This window comes from Rhea americana, unplaced genomic scaffold (assembly GCF_003343005.1).
Source record: "Rhea americana isolate MKP2758 unplaced genomic scaffold, rheAme1 scaffold_58, whole genome shotgun sequence".
NCBI lineage: Eukaryota > Metazoa > Chordata > Aves > Rheiformes > Rheidae > Rhea > Rhea americana.
Genome location: NW_028186734.1, coordinates 779,060 through 802,640, shown reverse-complemented (window position 1 = coordinate 802,640; position 23,581 = coordinate 779,060). Strand labels below are relative to the sequence as shown.

The window sequence follows — 23,581 nt, the reverse complement described above, 5'->3', positions numbered from 1 at the left end:
GGAACAAATATGAGCCATCAGGACTATTCATGATTCTTGGTTTACAATAATAATTATTTGGCTAATATGGCTAGGCTTTGTTGTTGTTGTTGTTCCACTCGCATGTCCCTTGTTGTTTTTGTTCAGTCTATAAACTTCTCTATACTTCCAGCTCATGCATATGCCATATATGCTATTTCAGTCTACAAAACACTTTCAGAAAAAGTCGAACTTGTGCAATTGCCTTCATTAATACTCATCTTATCCTCCTTGTTGACCGCAGAAGAAACATGACTCGATACCCGTGCAGTTCTGTATCTGTGGATCAGGTCTCTGCATGGGTGACTTGTACAGTTTGATTTCTTTTAGTAATTTAGGTTGTTACAATTTATTAGTTGTGAGTGGAAGTAGCTTAGGAGTAGGACGAGGAGTTGAAAAGTTGCTTTTAAACTCTTCCGTGGCAGGTAAAGGTTACCTATTTCAAGGAAATTGAGATAGTAAATTTACCACTGTTGGACATTTTACAGTATGAGGTTCTGATTCCACATTTGAACAAGAAAATACCTTAAAATTTCTTATGGCTTGCTATCACTAGAGGTGCAATGTAGTGAGGTATTGAACCATTTTATAAATTTGTCAGTCCAAAGTTTACAATGTAAACCCTAATGTAACCCAATGTAAGCCTAATGTATGCCATTTTTTAGTCTTCGTGAATATTTTTGCCAAGATAGACTATACTGTGCTCTGTATATCGTCCTATTTATATTTCTGCCTTAGTGTMTTTTGCAATACCTTTGCAAAACTACCTTTTCCTTCACCTGCATTTAAAAAAAAAAGTAGAAAGTTCTGTTAACTTATGTAAAAATTTTAACTATACTGGGTAATATTTAGTCAAGCATTAGAAGAAATGTATAAAAAGCTGCCTAACATTCTAATCCTTCCCCCTAGAAATTTAACAGATATCATTTGGTGTACTTTAAACAAATTTATTTTTAATTTCTAAATTTGTTTAAGAGAGGGATAATTTTCTATCTGTGTTGCCTTTGAGGTGAAATACTAGAGTTTAGAACTGTAAGTTTCTTAATGGGTTTTCTGTTCCCAGTGGAATATCTAATTGAAACTTACGCACTTAAAAGTGTATAGGAAGATCCCATATCCAGACGTGCTAATATTTCCCTGACATACCTGGAGCTAATGAAGAGTTTCTACATGAAGACATTTTAGAACAGAGAACAGTGTAGGATCACCTACGTCCAAGCCTATAGGGCAAACATGATATGTTTATTTAAAAAAAGGAAAAAAGAAAAAAAGATGGCACTGTAAGCAGAAAAATGAAATTATTTAGTGATTACTTCCAAAAAGAATTTTCATTAATACCTGCAAAATACAGGTCTTGAATCTTAACTATAAACTAGCAATGACTATTAGGAAGGTTGGGTTTTAGCTAGGTGAAGCTTGTAAGGTATAATGAATCACTTTGTCTTAAATTTTCCTCATTTCTTGTTAAGGTATTTTTTTAATGCTATTTATAATGTTCTAGGGAAASTTTAGCTTTTTAAAGTTATTTTGTTATGTAGATTTTGTGTATTTCCTGTTTTAAAAAAGCTTGGCAAGACTGTTTGTTGTGTGTATGGATAGATATCAAAGATGATGGATAGCTCCAAAGCTTAGTTTTGTTGGAACAGCTGCAGAATTTATTTTAATATGGGCTGAAGTATTCATGACTAGGATTTCACCTGTTTTCCTGAATAGAAAACGCATCATTTTTCACTGGAGTAAAATGTCAAACATCAGAAGAAAACACAGATTTTTGTAATGCAGTGTTACTGTCCTGTTAGGAGAGAGCAGTATAAGAAARCTAGAAAAGTTTTATTCTATCCTAAAGAAAGAAACAAAGCTTTTCAATTTTCTTATGGATAATGTTAGATTTGATTGTTCTCAATTCTTGGTGTTTGATTTTATCCTGCCCCACCTCTGGCTAATCGAAGCTATTTTAACATGTAATTCTTTTCTATACAACTTAAAGAGAATGGGGAAAAAAGAGGAAAAAATACTATTTTCTTTCGGCAGGTTTAAGGCTGTGCATAGATACCCATTTTGAGATGTACAACATGGTGCCTGAATCCCACAGGTACCATGGCTGGTACCCGTTTGCAGCACACAGCGATAGGCTGGATTGGGTGCATCTTAGACCCTCCCTTACTTGGAAACCAAGACCAAGCTACAGGAATGGGAGCTGATGTTTCTCTACTTCTAGTTTTTCTTCTAAAATGTTGATTCTCTCTCTCTCTCTCTCTCTCTNATTCTCTCTCTCTCTCTCTCTCTCTCTCTCTCTCTCTCTCTCTCTCTCTCTTTTTTTCCCCTGGAAGAATGTAAATCATCCAGTCTTTCAATGTTCTGAGGGTTTGATTGCTTTTTATTTTGTTTTCTTACTTTTGATACACAATGATTGTTTCATAGAAAAAAATTGTCTGTAATTGCTGTTTTATCTCTGAAGTTTTGTTTTCCATGGCACAAAGTTTTATGCCATCTCAGAAACAGATGATTAATTAATATATAATATGATCACTTGTATTAAAAGATATTTTAAAATTACAAATTGAATTTGTTAAGATTGTAATTTCATCACTTGTGATCTGCATGCCTGATTTAATTTTCATCTGTGTATTTATTTTACAGGATGCTGTACTTTTGATGAGCCTTTTAGTTCCTGTGGCTATAGTCAGTCAGATGATGATGACCTTAACTGGGATCAGGTGAACACACTGATAAAGCCCTCCTCAGATCAATGGATGCCATCTGGTTGGTCTCTTTTATTTCACTTTCTTTCTCCTTGATATTAGTTTATGTATTTATTCACCATTTCTTGATGGTGTCGTTATTAGAATGCTACTTTGTGTAAACCTCGTACACAAGTCTTCAAAGTGATTTTTCTGAGGAATGGTGTACAAAGTAAAGGTTTTGTTTTTGCTGTATTGCTGTCTAGAGGTTAGAAAATGGGACTCATCCGGGAAGGCCAAAAAAACAGAATGATTATGTGAAAATGAATATTAAGTARTACTAGAGACTAGAAGACAGAACTAAATAAGAGGAGAACTCGAAAGGAATCATAAGAGCTAAAACAAAGGTGGTCTTAGGTATTTAAAACAGACATTGAAAGAGATATTAATCRAAATCTGTTCTGAAAAGAAATAGTGAAAAAAAGTAAGAAAAAGGGGAGGAGAGTTGACCAAGGTCAAAATATTTCAATGATACTACTCTTGTTTAAAAGACAAGAGAGAGAGACAATTGTGATAATATATTTAATGAAAGTCCTTCATGCACTGTATGCAGTTGAACCAAATTCTATAGCAATGGAATTCATTCAGCATGAATTCTGCATTCTGCAGAACTATGAACTTACTCCAGCAATACACTCATTTCTTTACTACCTCACCACACAAATGTGTAGCTCTGACCCTTCATTTTAAAATATTCACTGGTCTAAAATTTATCAGTTATTCTTTTTTTAAAAAAATCRTGGTTTTCTTTGGGCATATGGGAGAGCTTCCACCACATACTGATCTGCAGCTCCTGGGGTGATTGCCTGTAGCCCAACTCAGAACCTCCTTTCACTCTTAGAGATTGTCCCTCATACAACAACTATTATCTAAGAGTGGCCAAAATGAAAAGACCACTTCTACAAATCATTAATTGTAGCACCATAGGACTTCTTCYGAGTTAATACACCACACCAACTGCTTTATGTTGGTCTCATAATTTAGTAAGAGATTTATGGGCATATAAAAACACACAGAAGGCTTACAAGCATTGCTGATGGTTATRTTGTTGTATCATTATCATCCATTTTAATTAGTTCTTTAAATTATTTGCACTTTGGGGTTTATCTAAAATCCCGTTAAGAGTTGTCCTTCTAAAGAAAATGTTCCTTGCTTATTTTTGAGATAAGAGAATTAGGGGATAAACAGCTTGAAAGTTTAGCAGTTACTGTATAAACAAAGCCTGAATATAATATCACTCAATATATAGCACTCATGCATTAATAAAAGCACTATGATATGCACTAATCAGCCCCGGATACCGTTCACTTTGAAAAAGCCCCTCAACGCTTCTCACTATAGACTTGTCCCTGTTGCCATGTGCTGTGGACAAGATCATATTGGAGGTTCATGACTGAGATTGAAGTGCTTTTCCTTTCTCCACTCRCTTTACTTTGGCTGAAGTGGGACCTAAACTTCAGGACGAATGTTACTTTCGACTAAGTCCTGGCACTTGATCGTCTGGTGYGACTGAGTTCATCATTCCAGATAAAGGACATTTTTGCAGATTCTTTTTAAAACTGGCTCTTGTCCAGTGGTCTYGGCACACACTGCTAAAAATTTTCTGGACTATTTCATTACTGCTTAATACTGTCCRTCAAGCTGGAGCTAATGCGTGGGGACACATGGCTTATCTTGCTTGCAGCACAAGCTACATATTCTTTTCTTCAAAGGAGTCATGCCACTGGAAATGCTTTTCATATTCCAAGTTTTATTCATTACTTTCTTCGGCTGGTTTTGTGGAAGAGGTTTTCGGTACATGTTACTTAGTCTCTATGGTAGATAGAAGAGGTTCAGATACATCTGTGTTCTTTTCTGTGATGACCATAGCTTTTTACAGTGTTTTTTTTTTTCTTTCTTTCCAGAACTAAGAGTCCAGGCAAAGTAGGAACTAATATTTTTGTATACGTCTACATAATTTTATTTGTCAGRTGTCATGTGCCTTGTTTCTTATTTATCTTCCTGCCTTTCTGTCAGAATAGAGGACAAAGATAGTGTTCTGATGATCAAGGAAAATGAAAATCAATTTGGAAATACAACTCCCAAACTCTAAATGTAATCTATCCCTGCTCATAAAGGAAGTGAAATTTGCTTTGAGAGTCTTAGGTCAGAAAATGAACAAGTTAGTCTGAGGAGAGTTGTGGAGATCAGTGCCAAAAAGCCTTAAAAARGGGGAAGAAATGCTCAAATTTTTGAAAACAAGAAGCATTTTATCTAAGGACGTGATTCAGTACAGTGGTGTCTAACTTTTCATTTCATCTAAACAGTTTTTTCCTTTTCATGTCCGAATCATTTTCTTAATGGTTTTAATTAGTTTTCTGTTAGCCTTAGCCAGAGAGTTATGTGATATGTTAAAAAAAATGATCTGAAGTAGTTTGTCAGTACTTTCTGAGCAACGCATTTTAGAAAAAATAACTTCAAATGATAATGARTAGAACATCTTAGATTAATGGTTTGTGGGGAATTCTTGGCTTGACAGCAAAATGCTTTATGCAACAATATTGTAATACTAGACTGAAACAAATACTCTCAGTTCAATAGTCCCTTGTCAGTAGAAAAATTAATGCGTATAACGTTCCTAATTTCAGGCAATATGCTTCAGTGAATGAGTTGATGTCAATATATTACATTTTGTGTATTTTGGTGTCAGTGAGAGAGAGGCATGCTAGTTTTGGCATTTGACTTATTTTAATCCACGTGAGACTATTGACAGATAAAGTAGCTGTACTTCAGATAGATAATTATTCTGAATTTAAATGATATGTTATTTCAGTAGGACAAAATAAATGGCATAAGACATGCAGACTTATGTGTGCAGATATTTATGTGTACACTATATAGTTACAGTTATCTAATATTGAACATTAATAGTTCATTGCCAGACTTAAGTTTTTGAAAATCAGTAAGTTATATTAAAAAAAATCTAAATATTTAGTACAATGGGCTTTAATCCAGGTTGGATTGTTACTATAGTAGAAACATAATGAGCTGTTGTTACTAGAGTAAATATAGAATTAGTGCCTGAATTAGACTGGTCCACCGCTCTTATGTTTCAAGGGTGCTCTGAGTCAGCTAGTGAGAATAAATGAAGAATTGGTTCACTTGCTAGTTTCGAAAAGAGTTGTTTTCAGGAAAAAAAACTACTAAATTTGCTGTCGAAACCTTTGCAGTAGTAAATGTGGCTGTTCTGTTTTCTTAGCKTCTGTCTTTATCCTCCTTTTTTGTTTTCCAGGAATGTATTTTTATAATGCTGATCAAAAATACAATTATAGAAACAATTATTCATTATTAATGTCATCTTGCATTGTCCTACAGAACTTTTACAGCAGTTACTTTGATATTAATGTATGTATGTAATATACAGTTACAACGGTACTTAATTGTAAACCCTCTAGCTATAATCTAATAAAGAGATCTTCAGAAAAGTACRCCAAGATAAGTAGCACTTAGGAACTGTGATGAATACTGATTTCTCATTCCCAAACCATTTCATCTCTTGGATGCTGTTTCTTTCCAGAAYTGTTTTGATCACTGTGGACATCAACACCGTACTTCTGATCCTACTAATGTCACATCAGTKTCATCTTCAGCTTTGGCTTTCTGTTGTATATGTGTGTACAGTTTATGCCAGTTCTTGCAGATTTTTGCCACAATTTTTCTGTTGCAATCTGTCATATCTCTATCCTGCTTCTTTGCATTTGGAATGAAGTTGCAAAGATCATTCTCCAAAATAGCTACTTTGACTTCTTTTTTTCTAGCTTGGTTTCCTGTTCTGTACTGCATCAARTACAAGCTACTCATCTTCGTTCTTTTTTGTACCCTCCTTAGTTACCTCATACTAAGTATAAATATGCCAGTTCTATTTCCTGCTGCCCCATGATTACAGCCTTTACTATCTTGCTGGCAAATTTTCAGAGAAAGATCGTTACTTTCTTTGAGGTTGCCTCATTGTGGGGAAGGTGCTCCCTGTAAGCAGGTACATAGCCTTATTGTTGTTACAACTTTTTTTTGTCGTTACGCCTGTTAAAAGAGGTGAAGTGCTTAAATCCCTTCCCTTGGTTCTAAGCAGCACCATTTCATTATTTCATTCAGTTATTTCATCTTTGATTTTTACATTTATACAGTAGTCCCTGTTTAGGTTCTATGATAATGGAAATAGCAATAAAGAGTCTCCTGGTGCTTTTCTCCCTTCATTTCCATTTTGGGGAAAACCGATAGAAGAGAGACATGGAACTACTAGAGTGAGTCCAGTGTAGGGCTAGTAAGATGATTAAGGAACTGGAGTGTATCCCAGGTGAAAGAGCTGGGACCCTTCAGAAAAGGCTGCGAGAGCTGGGACTCTTCAGCCTGGATAAAAGACTGGGGGGGAGGCGGATCTTATCAACTTCTATAAATAYCTGAAGAGTGMGTGTAAGGGGGATGGATCCAGACTMTTTTCAGTGGTGCCCAGTGATAGGACGAGAGGCAACAAGCACAAACTGAAACRTAGGAAGCTCTGCCTGAACATGAGGAAAAACTTCTTACCTAGGAGGGTGGCTGAGAGCTGGAGCAGGTTTTCCGGAGAGGTTGTAGAGTCCCCATCCTTGGAGATACTCAAAAGCCATCTGGACACAATCCAGGACAACATGTTGTAGGTGACCCTGCTTAAGCAAGGAGATTGGACTAGGTGATTTCCAGAGGTCCCTTCCAACCTCAACCGTTCTGTGATTCTGTGACTATCTGGAGTAGTTTGAGAAGTGRGTAGTTCATGAGTTGAGAAAGCTCAAGTGGGTCAAAAAACCCACAGAAAAGAATGTAAACTTCAGATCAAATAAAATTTTCAGATATTTGAGTGTGGTTTGTTAGTTTATATACTGTTGAGATGAGTCTTGCCACTGAAAGCAGTGCAGTAAGAATAATACAGAGTATTACAAGAAGTGCAAATATTGTCAAGGGTGAGCTCAGTGTTTGATATTTGCTGCATATAATTTCTACTCATATACATAYGTTATATTCCAAAACATTGTGTTCAGTTGCGTAATATTCTTCTACAGTGTTTCACAGTCATAGTTTGTTTCTAAAGGAAGTAGCATCATTTTTCTTCCGTGCAGCAGTGGGTTTGATATCTTTAAAGGGATGTTGCTSCATTTATAATGAGCCACTGGCATCAGCCTTTCATTCAGTTTAGAGTATTTCAAGATCAATTGTAAATCAGATCTTCACAGGCTGCCATTCAGCGTATTGAAAGGATGTTTTGAGCAATAAAGACTTTAATGCTTAATACCATGCTGGTCAAAGCCAGGATGAGGATTCTGTGTGTGCTTTATGAAATGATAATATATAATTTCATGGTTACATTTTTTTTGAAAGGCCTTGCATAGTTATTTGCATCTTGAATATCTAGTGCTGCTAAATGCTTAGGAATGTCTGTGCAGTGTCCATAGAAAAAGCATGTTCATACAAATGATTGTTTAAAATGGCCTTTTGATACACAGCTAGCAGATATGAATAGCTAGCAGATATTCCRTGAAACAAGCTACTGATTTAAAAGGCTGTTTGATGTTATAGAATGTGAAGTGGTTGCATGAAGAATGTACATTGTTGTTTAATTGTGCGTAGACAACTTGCGATCCGTTTTTAAAAGCCAGATAAATCTTCAAGTAACCAGTTGGCTAGTCTATATTAAACTCAACTACAGTTTCTTACTATGTAAAGTTACAGTACTTTGACTTTCCAATATGATGAGTATTTTAGCATTAAATTTATTTTGGCGCTACATTTTGTGTTCTGTGTTAGCAGCCTTGCTTTTGTTCTGTCTACGTTTGTGTAGTAGAGAATTCTACATCTTTCTTGCTGAATGCTGTTTTCTCTCAGATGACTTTAACTGGCTGCATTCTTGTGTTCATTTGAATGCAACACAGAGAAAATGTAAATTAGTATCRAGGTATGGGAGTTGCACCTTGTTTGCTCTGTTCAGGTTACATTTTATTTTTGTAGACCTTTGTAGACTTGAACCACTAGCATATTAAGCATTTTATTGCACATGCAGTTAGTAGCTGCAGGCATCAGGAACATGCCTCGGATGATTCCTGGGGAATCCATTTCGATAGGCAGCTCYGACGCATGTTGACATATTCAAGCCGGTTTCCACTTAACTGCACATGCCGTATGGGGGTCGCTGTCAGTATGGCGCAGCACAGAGCCCAGCACCAGCTAATCCTAGTGAAAGCATCTATTTGAACCACAGGTTTGGTAGCTGAGAGCTAGCTTCTGGAAAACCCAAGACTCAGTGAGCAGTGCATTTAGCAGATTTGTTCAACAACCAAATTGGTGCCACCAGCTGTGGTTGATGTGATAGGAATYGCCAGGACTTTCTTCTGCAATTTCTGACCTGGCCTGTAGATTTCAGCACCTGACCCAAACATGGTATGGATCTGATCGGAGGATGGGCCATATGATACTGTCTAGTATCTTGCAAGGAGAAAGGAAGGAGGAAATTCTCCTCACTGAATCGGAACCAGTACTGAAGGACAATTGTTTCTAGCTTGCTAACTAGGCAGCTAGACAAGTTATATGAATGTTTATTTTTGCCTACATTTTTACTAGTTTTTAGACAAAAATTATATTAATATGATAATGATTTAGCTAATACAAAGGTATTAACTATTTGTTGCATGTGACTTCTGTTTCTTCCTTTCTTTCTGGGAATGAAGTATTTTGAATGTAAACAGTATGATTTCTGAGATAATGCCCAKCATAGGATACTTTTTAATTTTATTTTTTTAAGTAACAGGTTTTCTTTAGTATTTATAACTTACTAGGAGGAATTAACAATTGCTGTGTTTTCTTATGCATTCTGGTAGCCATCTGATGTTTGCATGCAAAATTAAATATATTGCAAGGCATGCTGCAACTAGTGGAAATGTATGGGAGATACTACATTAGAACCAGTTGACACTTGCTAAAGATTTGTAAAAGATGTTTGACTGGAAGACGATAATACCCTGATTTTATTTATTTATTACTCTCTGAGGAAGCTCTCCTTTTCTGCAAAGTTGGAGTCTATTTGAAAGGTCTGTGGAACCTCACTAAAGTACTCTTAGAGCAACTTGGACGATGAAGTTGCCTTCAGTTGCCTAAAGTATTTGTTTAGTACCACTCAGACATATCCAAGCCAATACGAGTAGTAAGGAAGCCCTCYAGCCTAACTCATTTACTTGCTGCTGTTATACTTTTCCTGGTGAGTTTAAATGTAATACCTGCCTTAATATATGCTGGGAAGCAGCTAACATAATAARCTAAACACCGAAGCTGGATTTGCAGCGGATTTCTTATCAATGAAAATGTTTAGGATTCTGAAGTTTTCCTGTTTTACATTGSAAACCTCATCTCTCTCCCACTGATAGTGCCAGATAATATCCTGCTGGTTAAGCATACCAGAGGCTTGTTTCAGATTTCCCTGCTAAATTAGAAGTGGAAATGCACTGAATAACTTGGGCTTTTGCTTGTGTGTTTGCTTCACCTCTCTGGCATGTTCATGATGAGTTTGTTTAGCTGAGGTAGGGGAATCCCAACAGGAGAAGGGAAGAGTGCTTCGTGTTGGCATGGCCAGTAACTAATGATTAAGGTAGTTCTGTCTGGGATTCGGAACAGTTACGTTCTTGTTAGCATCTGATAAGCKGACATTTTTCAACTCAAATATTTTTGTCTGGAAAAGAAAAATTCAATTAGTTCTGGTGGAGGCCACACAGAATGTAAATCCTCTTTCCTGTGGGTATGTCTGAGACATGTGAATGTACCTGAAGTAGTTTTAATGTAGGTAGTTTGGGACTCCCTAGTAATATAAAGGAAGTAGCATATGCTTTATTTGGTGTAGGGTTCCCTTGGTGTTCACTCAGTGCTGAAGGCTATGTTGCCATAGCTTCGTTGCCGAGGGTATCTGATTAAAACCACTGCAGTTTTACCTCCAGTTTCAGCGGACCTGCATTAAGTAGCAGTAGAATTTCTGTGCTTGTTTGCCTGGCTGTTTTCTCCTATCAGAGAATGAAAATACTCAACCAATTTGAGGAAGGCTGTGGCCAATAAAAAGCCTATGAGGWCTGTGAATAAACTGTGAATCAGAAGATGCTCTCCTCCAGGAACTACACTCGTAGAATCGAAAGATCAGGAGGAAGGGGACTAATCAGAGTTTTCCTAAATAAGCTTTTTCTTGTTTAGCAATTAATCTACTGGCAAAAAAAGCCTCTTAATTTCCTGCAGTCTTTAGGGCTTTTCTTTCAGTCTCATGCTTATCCCATTAGATTTCTTCTCATCCATCCTGCCCTTTAGAAATTAATAAAGAGTGGATCAAAACCTTTCATTGTTCTACAGGCTTTAAAGTGTGTAACCTGATTGCCTACATTTCAAGGCACAAGCCAGTTATTTTCTGAGTTAGCAGATTATCTTTTGAGACAGCTCTTCTGTATGAAGAAAGAATAGTCATAGTCACAGTTAAAATGCTAGTGAGCGCTTTGTGGAAGATGGACTCCATCACTCCTCTTTAGGAGCAAACATTATGAATCTTCAAGGAATCATTTTCTTGGCATATTATTTTAAGGCTTTTTGCTGAAATTAAGGAGGGAATTCTTGTCCCAATTAGATTTATGGGAGATTTATTTCATCCCCTCTTACAGCATTTAATTTGTTGGCAGGCATTAAAGACCGATAGCATTTTGTTAGCAGCTTGAGCTGTGACTTTAGTAAGAGTGGCCAAAAAGTCATTGATTTGAGTGATTTGAGGTAGAGGTCGTTAGATGCTGCATCAGAAAGCTATTTGGCAAACCTGTCATTTATGGAGTACTTGGTCTTTGGGTTGAATTCAAAATCACTCTGCTGCACAAGGCAGTGATAAAGAAAGCTTCTTCCTAATTGATGTCAAAACCAAGCCCTCATTCTGACCAAAAATATTTTCAGCGTAGTTTAAAAACAACATATTTTTAGCATCTCTTACTGTCTTCCTCCTCAGAGGACTTGTCAGAGGACTGTGTGATTGCAATTACTTCATATACCTTGGTCAAACCTTACAGGAAATAYTCCATGTAATATTTCTAAACCTGGTACTCAGTAGAAGTGTACTGAAAAAAATACCTAAAAAAAAAGCATAGAGTGGGAAATATTTCCAGATTTTCTTCACTTAGTGTGTGGGCATAAACAGTATTTTTCAATCAAAATAATTGGATCAGCCAAAAGCAGTGCATTTAAGAGACTATATATAGTCACCTAGAATTCCTGCTTGCAGTGTGTCTGCAAGTGTCTCCAGACTTTCACAGTCTGGAGTTTTGCTCACCAGTTGTGGACAGTTATGTGGCYGTCTGGCAGGTGGCAAAGGTGGCTGTTGAGCTAGGTTAGTGTACAAATAAAATGGATGGTTTCTATTTTGTATGGAATTAAAGCCTTTTTGTATTTGAAGCAAACAGATTTTCCGAAATATCAGACACAATCTTAATTCCCTTGTATATGTTTGCAGAACCCTGCACTCGGAGAAGAAGCAATTAAAATGCTTTCATGAATTCCATGGGCTGAATTAAAGAGCTCTGTACTTTTGTTCTCACTGTTAAAGCAATATAGTTATTTCCCTCACCAGCTGAAAYAATGCATTCTTCATCTAGAAGTCACAACATTTCTAATCAACTGCATTTCAGTAGCACAAAAAAAAAAAAATACTGCCTGGACTTCATTGAAAATTTAATGATGTACACAACCATTTAATTATGAGAAAACAGGTGCAGATAATTATCCAAGTCATAATGTTGCAGTAGCTAATAACATCAAATATTTGTGATAATTGCATGCAAGCAATTGATCACAGTTCTATGCTTCTCACATGATGCATCATTAAAAAGCATTTTGGAATACATACATATTCATATTAGAACATGGAAGCTACAGATGCGCTTTTCTTAGCAGTGACTCCATATACTATATTTTTTGTCTTAAGTTTGCTACTCGAAAATTCTATTTCATTTTTCCCCTTGTCCAAAGGGGAAACATACTTTTGCTAAAGCCATGAGTTCTTGCTTTCCCCAATGCTCTTACATTCTTTACTTCTCCTAGATGTTGCTGTCAGCTCTTGTGTCATTCTAGTTTCTATTGAAGCATGACTGCGCAGGATATCCTTCACCGTTTGTTAGCTACTGTTATGGCATTCAGCTCTTCCCAACACCCCAAACACTTTCAAGATCAGAAAAGAGCAAGAATAAGATCTAGACCCACAAAAGGGTAAAGCAGGGTAAATGCAGTAAAGTAGGAGTTATCCACATACCTAGTAGTGCATATGAATTTGAGCATGTTCACATCTGTCTCCAGTTAGATGTTCTTCCTCAGAATGTCTGCTGCTATTGCACAAGAAATATTTCAGGCATGTAGTGACAGTATGATATCCTTAATCTATTCTTTTTATATAGTGAAGGCCTCATAAGAAACATGGGAGGGGAGGTGGGGATTTGAGAGAGAGAGCAGTTGTTTCTTTTGCATAGGACCTGTGTGATCAGAGCACTGCTCAAAGAAGTTGGAGTTGCTCCTATCTGAAAGCTTTTTTTCAATTTTCATCTTGTGATTGTCAGGGAAAGGCCCTATCCACAAGGTGAAAAACCTTGATCATAAGCCCTCCTTTTGCACATAATACTGCTGCAGAAGAGCAGTCAAGATGGGAACTCAAATCTACAGAAGAGAAATGAAGAGTTGTCAGGTCCCTTGAAAAGGCTCTAGAAGGAGAACAGCAGGTGAAGAGGGGTGAGTCTTCAGTTCCAGTCCTTATGTCCACAGCATTTTAATAGTTTTCAGTTAAAGGTAACTGAAGTTGAGTCCTGTTAAGAAGCACTGCACCTCTATTTGGCAAGGACGAGCCCTATCCTGTCACTGCAAGAGGGGATTGGCTTTCAGAAGAGGCTTCTGAGCTGTTTTGTATCTGGCATGGGGAAAGGTGCTTTCCTACGAGCCGGTAGGATACCCAAAGAAAGGGGTTTTAGCCTTACTGCTTTCCTGGGCAGTTCCTTCTTAGGTTTCTCTGTTAGGCAGCTGCACACCAAAAGTGCCAACCTTTGACAGGTCCGCACTGGGTTGGCCGAGAGACTGTTTTGAGGAGATCTGTCCCAGAGCAGAAGGTTATGGTGCATGTGCCCCTGAGCTAATGCCTGTGGGCACTGGTAAATCCAGATTGCAGAGGGCACAACAGCGTGAAGACGCTAGTGCAGTTCTGGAAGCCACTGGTATAACAACATTGGCCAGGATTTCATCTTTGAAACAAGAAATGCTCATGCTCTAGAAAAGACTTGGTCAGCCTAAGCATGAGATTCATGTGCACAGCGGGCTCCATGAAAACTAAGGCAGCCTAAGCCCTGGCACTTCGCCRTTAAATAATTTGATGTGGCGTAGATAAAGAGATGCAGTATCTTTCAGCAGGGATGTTTAGGTCTTGTGTGCTCTGGTGTTTAGCGTGAGATATCTGATACAATTTTGAAAGGATCATTGAAGTGTATGGAATATTAATTTCATTAATACAAAGTTAGGGTGTTTGTGAAGGCAGGAGGTTGTTTAGGGAAATAACCTTTTGTGGGAGATGTCAATTCAGGCATTTTACTTRCGTGACTTGCAAAATACAAGTGACTTCGCTGAGCAAATGGCAGATTTCGTTCTTTTACTGCTCTGTAGTACAGCAGTAAAAACACGTATAATTAGTAAGAAGTTTATTATTATCTTAGATACAGGCATGGAAAAGCTTTAATTTGCAAGGGCATATTACAGGGCCTATTGAATTTAAATTATCCATGCTAATTGTTTGTGTGTCTACATCTAGTTGCACTTTTAAGTTAACATAAAATATTAGAATGGGTCATTTTTACCTCCTGTGCAAGTCCGTAAAAAAAGCTGACTTAAAAGCAGCAACCACAACAAACAACCAAACAAAAACCCTTGGAGGTGGATATGGTATCTGTTTACCAGTAGAAGTCAATGATTAGGATTTCCATGTGAATAAAATGGATTTATATTCAGGCTAGTCTTCACAGATGCGCAGCACCAGCAGAGTTGAAAGTATTTCTTGTGTTACACATCCATGTTTACTAACCTTGTACAGCTTCCCTTTTTGCTTCATCATTCGCTCCTCCCCCTCTTCAAGTTTTATGTGTTGGAAATGTCTTCAAATCTTGTTTGACTTCCTCTGTAAAGTTTCAAATTAGATGCATCCTTTCCTATCAAGATGCTTCCCCTTAAAACTGGCAGAGATCCCTTTTGCTGAACAGCAGCAGTGTTCTGACTCAGCAGCAAGTGGGTCACAAAAGACCTGTTCCAAAATAGATTATTTCCTGAATCTGAAATCTATAATTATTATAGTCTGCTGAAAGATGTTTAGCAATGCGCAAATGAAGTTATCCAGACATGAATAAAAAGTTTTGTGSTTTTGTTTCCCTGTAATGAATTTACTTTAAAAGTTTTAGGAAAGAGCTCCTCTGAGAGCTTTTATTTACCTATTTCACTTTCAATCAAATAAATATACTCTTTCGGAAAAGCCATTCTGCACCTGTAATATGGAAATAAAAATTGATACTGCAATAATGCATCAACCACTAGAGCACTGTTATTTATCTTCTCTATTTGGCAAATAGAGCCCATCCTGCTTAAGGGAGTATAGAAAATCCTCCTGTACAATCTCAGGTTGGTTAGTGTCTTTCACTGGTGAATTCTACTYGTATTAAGAAGAAAAACATTTGAATGATATAACCTGGGGCCACTGTTTTAATAGGTAGCTGGCTTGTCTTCAAATGACCTGTTTTATGATGAAGCTGTATGGTTTTCGTTTTTCCTGCGGTTTGAGAGCTAGCTAGCCTTGAAGTAGTACTATAAGGCTTAAGCCTAGCAGTAGTCCCAAGCACAGAGAGCAGAATTTAACTGCTCAGAGGCCTGTTGTTCGTTTTGTTTCGTTCCAGGATTTATTGCTTCAAGATTCTGTTCCCCTTCCTATTCTGTCTGGTTCACACGCCATAATACTTCTTGAGATAACATACTTATTTGCGCAAGAATTTCATTCTCCTTCCATTGCTTTTAAGCTTAGTATGTGCGTGAGATTTCCGTGATCAAGGAGTCCTTACAGCACTTCTCTAAATTGTGCTGAATACGCTGGCCACAGGTTTAGTGGCTGTATCAGCTGTCTTGGTTATTACATGCCAGATTTCTCCCSTTGTCGCTGCTAACTCTGGGTGCTTTTTCTGACCATTATTACTTTTCACAAATTGATTTCCTAACTAAAGCTGTGTTGGTGCACTGCGTTTTAGCGTCCCAGTGATGCGGCGCCTAGGGGAGCGTAGAGGATCACATTCCCTAGAGGATTCTGGGACATCCCTATTTTACTTAAGTTAGTCGCCTGAGCTTTGCTTTTGCTACTAAAATGTGGTCCTTTATGGTTTTCCTCATTTAAAGAAAAYGTGATGGAACATTTGAAGATAGGGCTGAAAAAGCCACACACATTAATATTTATTGCTGCACATATTTGAGCTCCGGAAGGCCTGACTAACAGTTGGATGTAACCACATTGATTATTTTCAATACATCTGCTGAGCCACAGGATATTCTGAGCAAGGTAGCTGCCTGTACTTTGAAATGAGCACATGAAGAGACTTGGCTTCCAAACACACAACTGCATTCCTTACATTCAAGATAAATGGTTACAGTCTGCTTCCCCCCACCCCCCAGAGAATACTTAAGTACTTGATACAAAGTTTCATAACGTGTCTGTTCCCATGTCAAGGTTAAATTGTGAAAAAGCATGTTTTTAGAAACAGATATCCTCTTTTCTGCAATTTTTTTTGGTCACAGAAAGTAGCACGAAGTTTTGCCTTCATCTGACATTCTTTATCTACAATTCTGAAGTTTGTTGTACTAGTTATTTTAATTATAGCACAGTAATTAAAAGTATAATTACTGTTTTTCTTTGTTTAGTACATTCTTTGTTTGGTATCAAAAAGTATTTTGCCTCAGCTACTGTCAAAACAGCCAAATCTCATTGTTGGAAGTGAAGTTTCTGAGTGAAATGTCTTCTTTTGAAGAGAAATGTTCTATTGTATTAAAATAAAACAAAGCTTCTTGATGGAAGCTGTGAGGACAACATATTGAAACTTGAATGACGTGCTGATTTTTAGTAATGCTTTRTATCAGACTAGAGGCTGAAGCTCAATTACCATGACCTCATCCATTTCTGCCATTGATTTCACGTTGACTAGGTATATGCAGATGTTTACAACTAACTGTTACACTGAGGAAACGTAAATGTAGTTTTACTTTGTAGTTGCAAGGGGTTTATAAAGATCCTCGAAACATTTTTGCTTTGAGACTTGAATAGGAATGTACTTGATTCTATCCAAGTTCCTCTGGCAGAAGAGAAGTATTTTGTTTTCTGTTTCTTTACAAGGAGCTAGGGAACACACTACATATTTTACTATTCTACACACTCAGCCAACAGCACTTTCCAAGTATATGTATTATTTCTTGTCAACAAGACCAGCAAGATTAGAGTGCTAGGTTTCTTCCAAACAAACAAAACCCCCAAAATCCAAACCCAGCAAACAAAGTCCACTCCAGCCTTTGTTTAAGACAGTTAATAAAACAACTGCTTTTATACAAACAATTGTATAATGAAAACAGTATAATATTGATAGGCAGGTTATGTAATAGATAACAGATGTTACTATACAAATAACTAAAGAAAAAATWCAGGGCAATCAAACTCTGTAACATTTGATTGTACGGAGTTGTAGTAGTCACTGAAGTGTCAGTAAGGTGGGAGCTTAAGCTTCTCTTCCTATTTAACACTTTTTAACTACTAGAGGTCAGTAAGACTCATAAAGAATCCTAATTTTCTCTGATCTGCTTACTTTAGGATTTGTAGCACCTATCTCAAAAGGACTTCGTATTGCCAAAGGCAAATTGCTGAGTGTTAGGATAGATTGGCCTCAGATCCACCCTAGTACTGGTGTCCCCATCTGCAGATGCAGTTTGTTATGCCCCTCAAAAGAAAGGGAAAAGGAGCTCAAACATTGCTCAGGCCTAGGGCTCAAAGGCAGACTGCTCTCAGAGTTTAAGCCTTCTTAATTAGCTGAATCACATTCTAAGAATACTTGGTTGCTTAAGCAGGCATGAAATTTTTAAATTACAGAATCAGCTTTTTCTTAAACCTATCCCTGAGTGTTAAAAATATTAATGAGATCAGAAGCAAGACACTTTCAGCATATGTACAGGGATGTGAMTTCATTAATATTGGCTAGGAGAAGAACAAATACAGTCCATAAGTCTAGAAGAGGATGTTTGAAAAAGAAGTACTACAAAAAGTACTTGTACTTTTTATGGTCTAGTGGTAGGAACTGGCTTGGTTTTTTAGTGTCAGGCAGATCTGTTAATTTGCTGTTTCATAGAGCACTCTGTCCATTGGCAATCAGCATTTAAGACTAGCTCAAGACACCTAGACACCTTGCAATTAATAAATGTCCCTTTTCACCTCTGGCAGGAGTCAGAGGAATCTGCACGATAAGTAGACGAAGATGATATTTTGGTCTGGTCAAGGCATGTCAATAAATCTTGCTGTGGTCAATAGAATTGATAGCTCCTGGAACAGAATTTGTAGGGGCAAGGGACTTGGGGAAAAGAAAGAAAAAACAAAACAAAACAGAACATCCAATAAGAGGTTGTAASTCTGTCTTCTAATATTTATTCAAATCTGATGAATATTAAGCTTTCCTGGACAGTTCTGTCTAGTATTTTCTGGTAGTTTCTTTTTTACTAAAGCACTTTTGAAGCTGAAATGAGACTTTCTTGGCTTCTGTCAAGTCCATCTAACTTGCTGATCCTGAAAATACCTTTCTCTAACAATTTGAAATGCACTCATAGAAGTCCGGCTTTTAGAAGACTTTCCAGACCATATTACGCTTTCAGCTACTATTTTTTTCTGTCCTATGAGATCATCCTTAGAAAAAATGTAATGGGCTGCAGAACTATTCCTTTCTTGGAGGTGGACCTTTATCTTGATTCCACCTAGTTTTCTTCATCTATCCATGATGGAACCATGAGGAAATCCATGAGGGCCATGAGGGTTTTGCTGAAGATAGATACAGAATCAGCAGTTGTGAGGAAGGAGAGAGCTTTCTTGCATCAGCTTTCTCAGCGTAAATTCATCAGCAAGTAGCTCTCTGAGCTGTTATCCTCCAAACATGCAAATTGTGGTGGAAGTGGTTCCTTTACTGTAACCGCCTTTGCAGATCCGGAACAATAGCGCCTTGTTTCCGTGAGTGCTATCTTGCCCAGCAAACGCAGCCTTTTCAATGTCAGCGCTGGCTCCGCATTTCACTCCTTATCGAGACTTGCACGACGGATGAGGAAGTGCCTACATCTGAATTTCCTGTTTGAGAGCTGGGAAGGTGTCTATTTTTTTAAGTCGGAGTGCAGTGCGGGTCAGGGTGGTCGCTGCCTGGGGGACGGGGAGCCAGGGGCATTCCTGGTGCAGGCACCGTGCCGCAGCATCTGCCGGCAGCGGGCAGAGCTGGGGCTAGGATCAGGGTCCGGCAGCAAACTGTGAGCCGAGTGCAGGGTCCCTCCTGGGGCTCCGGTTCCTAGTGTGCTCGTGACCCTGACACCCTTCTTCCCCCCACCAGCAAAAAAAACCCCAAACCCTCTGGTTCCTGATCTGGGTTTGTGTGGAAATAAATGGGAAGGAGCAGTAGGAATTTGTGGACTGTTCTGAGTAGCAGCTGTGGCCCACAGTGGCTTAAGGTGTGATTTAAGCTGTGGTCGGTTTTGCCTAATTATTTAGCTGTTTGGTCATTCGAGTAAATGCTCAAATTAGGTTTTCTAATGGAAGACCTTACAAGACTTTTAAGAAATATTGGGCTACAGAGATAGGCGTTGGAATGCTTACTAGCCTAGTTTCTGTATTTCTGTGGGTTATTACCTCTCAGTCAATATTACCTACCTATCAATAGCAGTTGAAAAAAAAAAATCTTTGCTCATTTCAAAAAACTCTATTTGAGTGTAACAAAAGTTTGGCACAGCTGGAGAATCTAAAGTTTATTAAAGGTTATGCATTTAAGTATATTGCTTGAGAAAAGACCTGTTYATGCTTCTGTCAGCACACTCTCTTTCCACTTAGTAAAACTGGAAAATAGTTTATCCCTACGTTAATTAAAGCAAGCTAACAAAACAGAGAGAAAAAGCAGGAGAAGGTGATACCAACAAGATGTTTCCTATGAGTCAACCAATAAAAGTATATTCCCTCAATGCAAGTTGGTGACTTTGGTATCTCTTAAGACTGCTAATGCCAAATTTTGCTTATTGCTATGCAGAAAACAGTTTGTCCACTTCCAGCTTCAAATAATAATAAATTATTGTCCACTGTGGCAAAATAAATRCCGACGGCTTTACTGAGCTTATTTATAACATAACATACCCGTCACATAAATAACAATAACTGTAAAGTTAAGTTGAAGAGATCTAGACTCCTGGAGTGTCCTGTGCAAACTAGCAAAAGTGGCATTAAAGTTCATATTTTCTGTCTAAGCCTTTTTTAAAAAAATATTTTTAGCTCATCTGTGGTTCTTTAGTAGCACCTATTGCAGAATTAATTGCATAGATGTCTTGGTTAGGGATGTTGTTCTAGCTACTACTTCCATTATTCCCRTCATCGTCAAAGTTTTTCTCGCCAACGTGCATCACAGTATTACACATCACTCAGAAAGAAATGCTAGGGAAATTCTCTTTACATTCTGAGTGCAGAAGGGCGCATTTAGCCGAAGAGGTGTACTAGTCAACAGGCATTCGGAGTCACCTGGGCTGAAACAGCAGCATGTCTTCTGGAGTAAACTGTAGTATATGGGAGAGTAGAGGGTATTTAGCTCTGGGTGGCTGAATTACTCTTTGCGTGGGAAGTTATATTATGAGAAATACTAGGTGTATAGCTAACTTGCCTATTTCATAACATTTTCAGCATTAGCAAAACTTGAAAAAATGTTATTGAAACAGTGTTGGGAGGGGGAAGCTGACAAGCATATATGCTCACTGTGCTTTTGTGTCCTTCATGAAAGTGAAGTTGCATCCCTAACTTGGAAGGATGAGTGCTACTGCTGGTGCTTTTCAAAATATATTTATTTAAGCTAACATTGGGAACTGTGTCTAATAGCTGACTCTCACCATATGCTCATAGAATAATTTAGATTGAAAGGGACCTTAGGAGGTCATCTCATCCAAAACTCAAAAGTGGAGTCAACTTTAGTGTTAGATACTATCTACAGCTTTTTGACTTCTTTCAGGAAAYTTGGCTCAAAACAGTGATGTTTGTCATCAGATACAACTATTTTAGTTGTGTTCATTGATTTAGTAATGGTAACTGTTGCTATGCTAATCCTTCAGAGTTCTTTTGGGCTGATCAATTCAGCATGAACAATATTAAAACTAAGTAGTCTTAGTCATGTTCTGTCTGATCTACTTACCCGTTCCCTGAACACGTCATGTGGGCATACAAATACAGCTGTCTGCTCACTCAAGCCAGCTCACCCAACTTCTCTGTACACAGAACATCTATGAGATGTGAGTTTACGTGGGTTTTTATGTTGGAAAGAAACTGTGTGACTTTACTCTCTGTATTTTTAATAAGAAAATAGGCTATTCCAGTTATTCAGACAGATATTGAGCTCTGTTTATCTAGTATAACAGTTATTTCCAAGTGGTACATCATTCACTGCATCTGTTTAATGTTTACCATGAGAACTTTCATATTAATATATTAGAATTTAATTTTTCGAGGCTCTTATTCTAATAAATGTCACAAGCACCTCTGAGACAATACATCAAATAATATGCATATGCCTTTTCAGGAAATTATTTGATACCCCAAACTAGTTTTGACAGTGTTGTAAAATAGACTACTTATTTTTTTCCTTCCACTAGAAGAGTTAAGAGGAAAAAGAATTGTAAGGGTGCATACTCATCTTGATATGTCATGATTAACGCTTCAGCTTTAGTGAAAGGTTCAGTTAGAAGTGGAAGATTCGGGAGGTATGTTACCAAGGATATGCAATCCTTTGTTTTTATTTTTTTAAAATGCTTCCACTAGATATATTCATATTCAGTAGGACTATAGGCAAGTTGCATCAGCTAAGTATATGATCCTGCAAACATACATTAATCACTTAAGAAGTGTGAGAAGAGAACTACTGAACTTGGTACTTATTAACGCTAGCAAATTCTAAAATATACATTACCTTCATTTGTTCCTTCCTGTTGTGATTGATATATATTCTCTTCTCCTATTCTGTTTAATATCCCTGTTATGAGCAGTCATCCAAACTCAGTCATCTTCCATCRATAAATGTCTCTGTAAACTTTAATACTTTTATTATTTTTCTGTTTTATTTATTGTACTGAGAGGATTTCATTGCAAGATGTAAATAGTAGAACTGTGTATTCTGAACTCGTTCTGTCTGTGGAGTGGAAATAAATAATCTTAGCCTGTTTAATGCTTTTACCTAAGTATAAGGGAGGAAATGTAAGAAAATAACTGATGTTGAAAGTGACTATGGAGATTATTTTTTACATATTCTAGTCTGTGTTGAGCTATGTCTAACTAGGGCAGGAGGTATAAACTAGCCATTTTCCCTTTACACAACAATTTTTACAGTGATTTTTTTAGATTTTGGACTGACTATTACGTAGRGAGGGTGCTTCTGCTTTTCTGGAAACAATAGATTTAAGTAAGGACATAATAATATTTAAAAAGTTACTGGTTTTTTTCTTACCAGAACAGGATGAACACTAAAGATMATCTATTGTAGATGCCACGTCATCATTTTTGTTTAAATTCTTCTGTGTGAATTGACGATCATAGTCCTTGTTTAATGCCTGTCATCTTACATGCTTAGAGCAAAAGCTTGTAAATGTGAGAAACCTCACAGGGGTTGAGAAAAGYGATATTCACCACTGATGACTATTCAGAAGAATCATTTATCATGCAAAATAACTGCAAATGGCATATAGTATATAGATTGCYCTCTCATAAGGTAATCTCTCATTAGCTAGCAGTAATAAATTTTGCACTCATATTTATCCAAGAGTGTCAAATGTTCTTACAAAAATGAAAAATGCCTCGTAGGAACCATGAGACTGCGGGGTATCCTGCATAATTTACGGACAGGTTAATCAGCGTGTGCAGGTTAAGTGACTCACTTGAGATAATGAATCAGTGTCAGAGCGTGAAGTAAAACTTAGTCACTTATACCAGTTCATGATTCCTAACAGTATGGATATATWGTTTTCTGCACCAACAGTGATGCTGACTGTAAGTCTGCAATCCACTCTTCACTCCAACTTTCACTGACATAAAAAATGACCCGAAGGATGGAGCCATTGATAAAATACAGACATTTTATAATGGATGTTTGCACTTGTCATCGGGTAATTACTGTAAAGAAATGTTTTAGAAGCTTATAGATATCCCTGTGTAAGATGACAGATGTTGGTTTTGCTCCTGTTGGAGCGTATCTATCTTACTGGACCRCTCAGGTGACTCGGGCAGAGTTTCTCTTTATGTTATTGCAGGGTTGGAGAAAGACCTCCTTGTTCTGTAGGCAGTTTGRTTTCAGAAAGCCGGAGCTACACCTCTTCAGCCTTTGCCAGGGGAAGGAGCATCCTGTCTCAAGTCTGCTYAAATTTGAGGGTGTCTTTTCAGATTCAATTTCCTTTGCTGTCGTGCATAAAAGTTAGTGTTCTCACACTGCTTGCCAAGAGCACTAAGT

General features: G+C 37.5%; 1 protein-coding gene across 1 annotated transcript in view; it reads left to right on the top strand.

Moving 5' to 3' along the window:
• The first annotated feature begins 2,660 nt into the window (after positions 1-2,660).
• Positions 2,661-23,581, top strand: part of PTPRM (protein tyrosine phosphatase receptor type M) — a 370,997-nt gene continuing 350,076 nt past the window's right edge. The window contains exon 1 of the mRNA XM_085319327.1: positions 2,661-2,781. Coding sequence (XP_085175453.1) covers positions 2,772-2,781 — 10 coding nt within the window. The 5' untranslated portion in view covers positions 2,661-2,771. The remainder of the gene's footprint in view (positions 2,782-23,581) is intronic.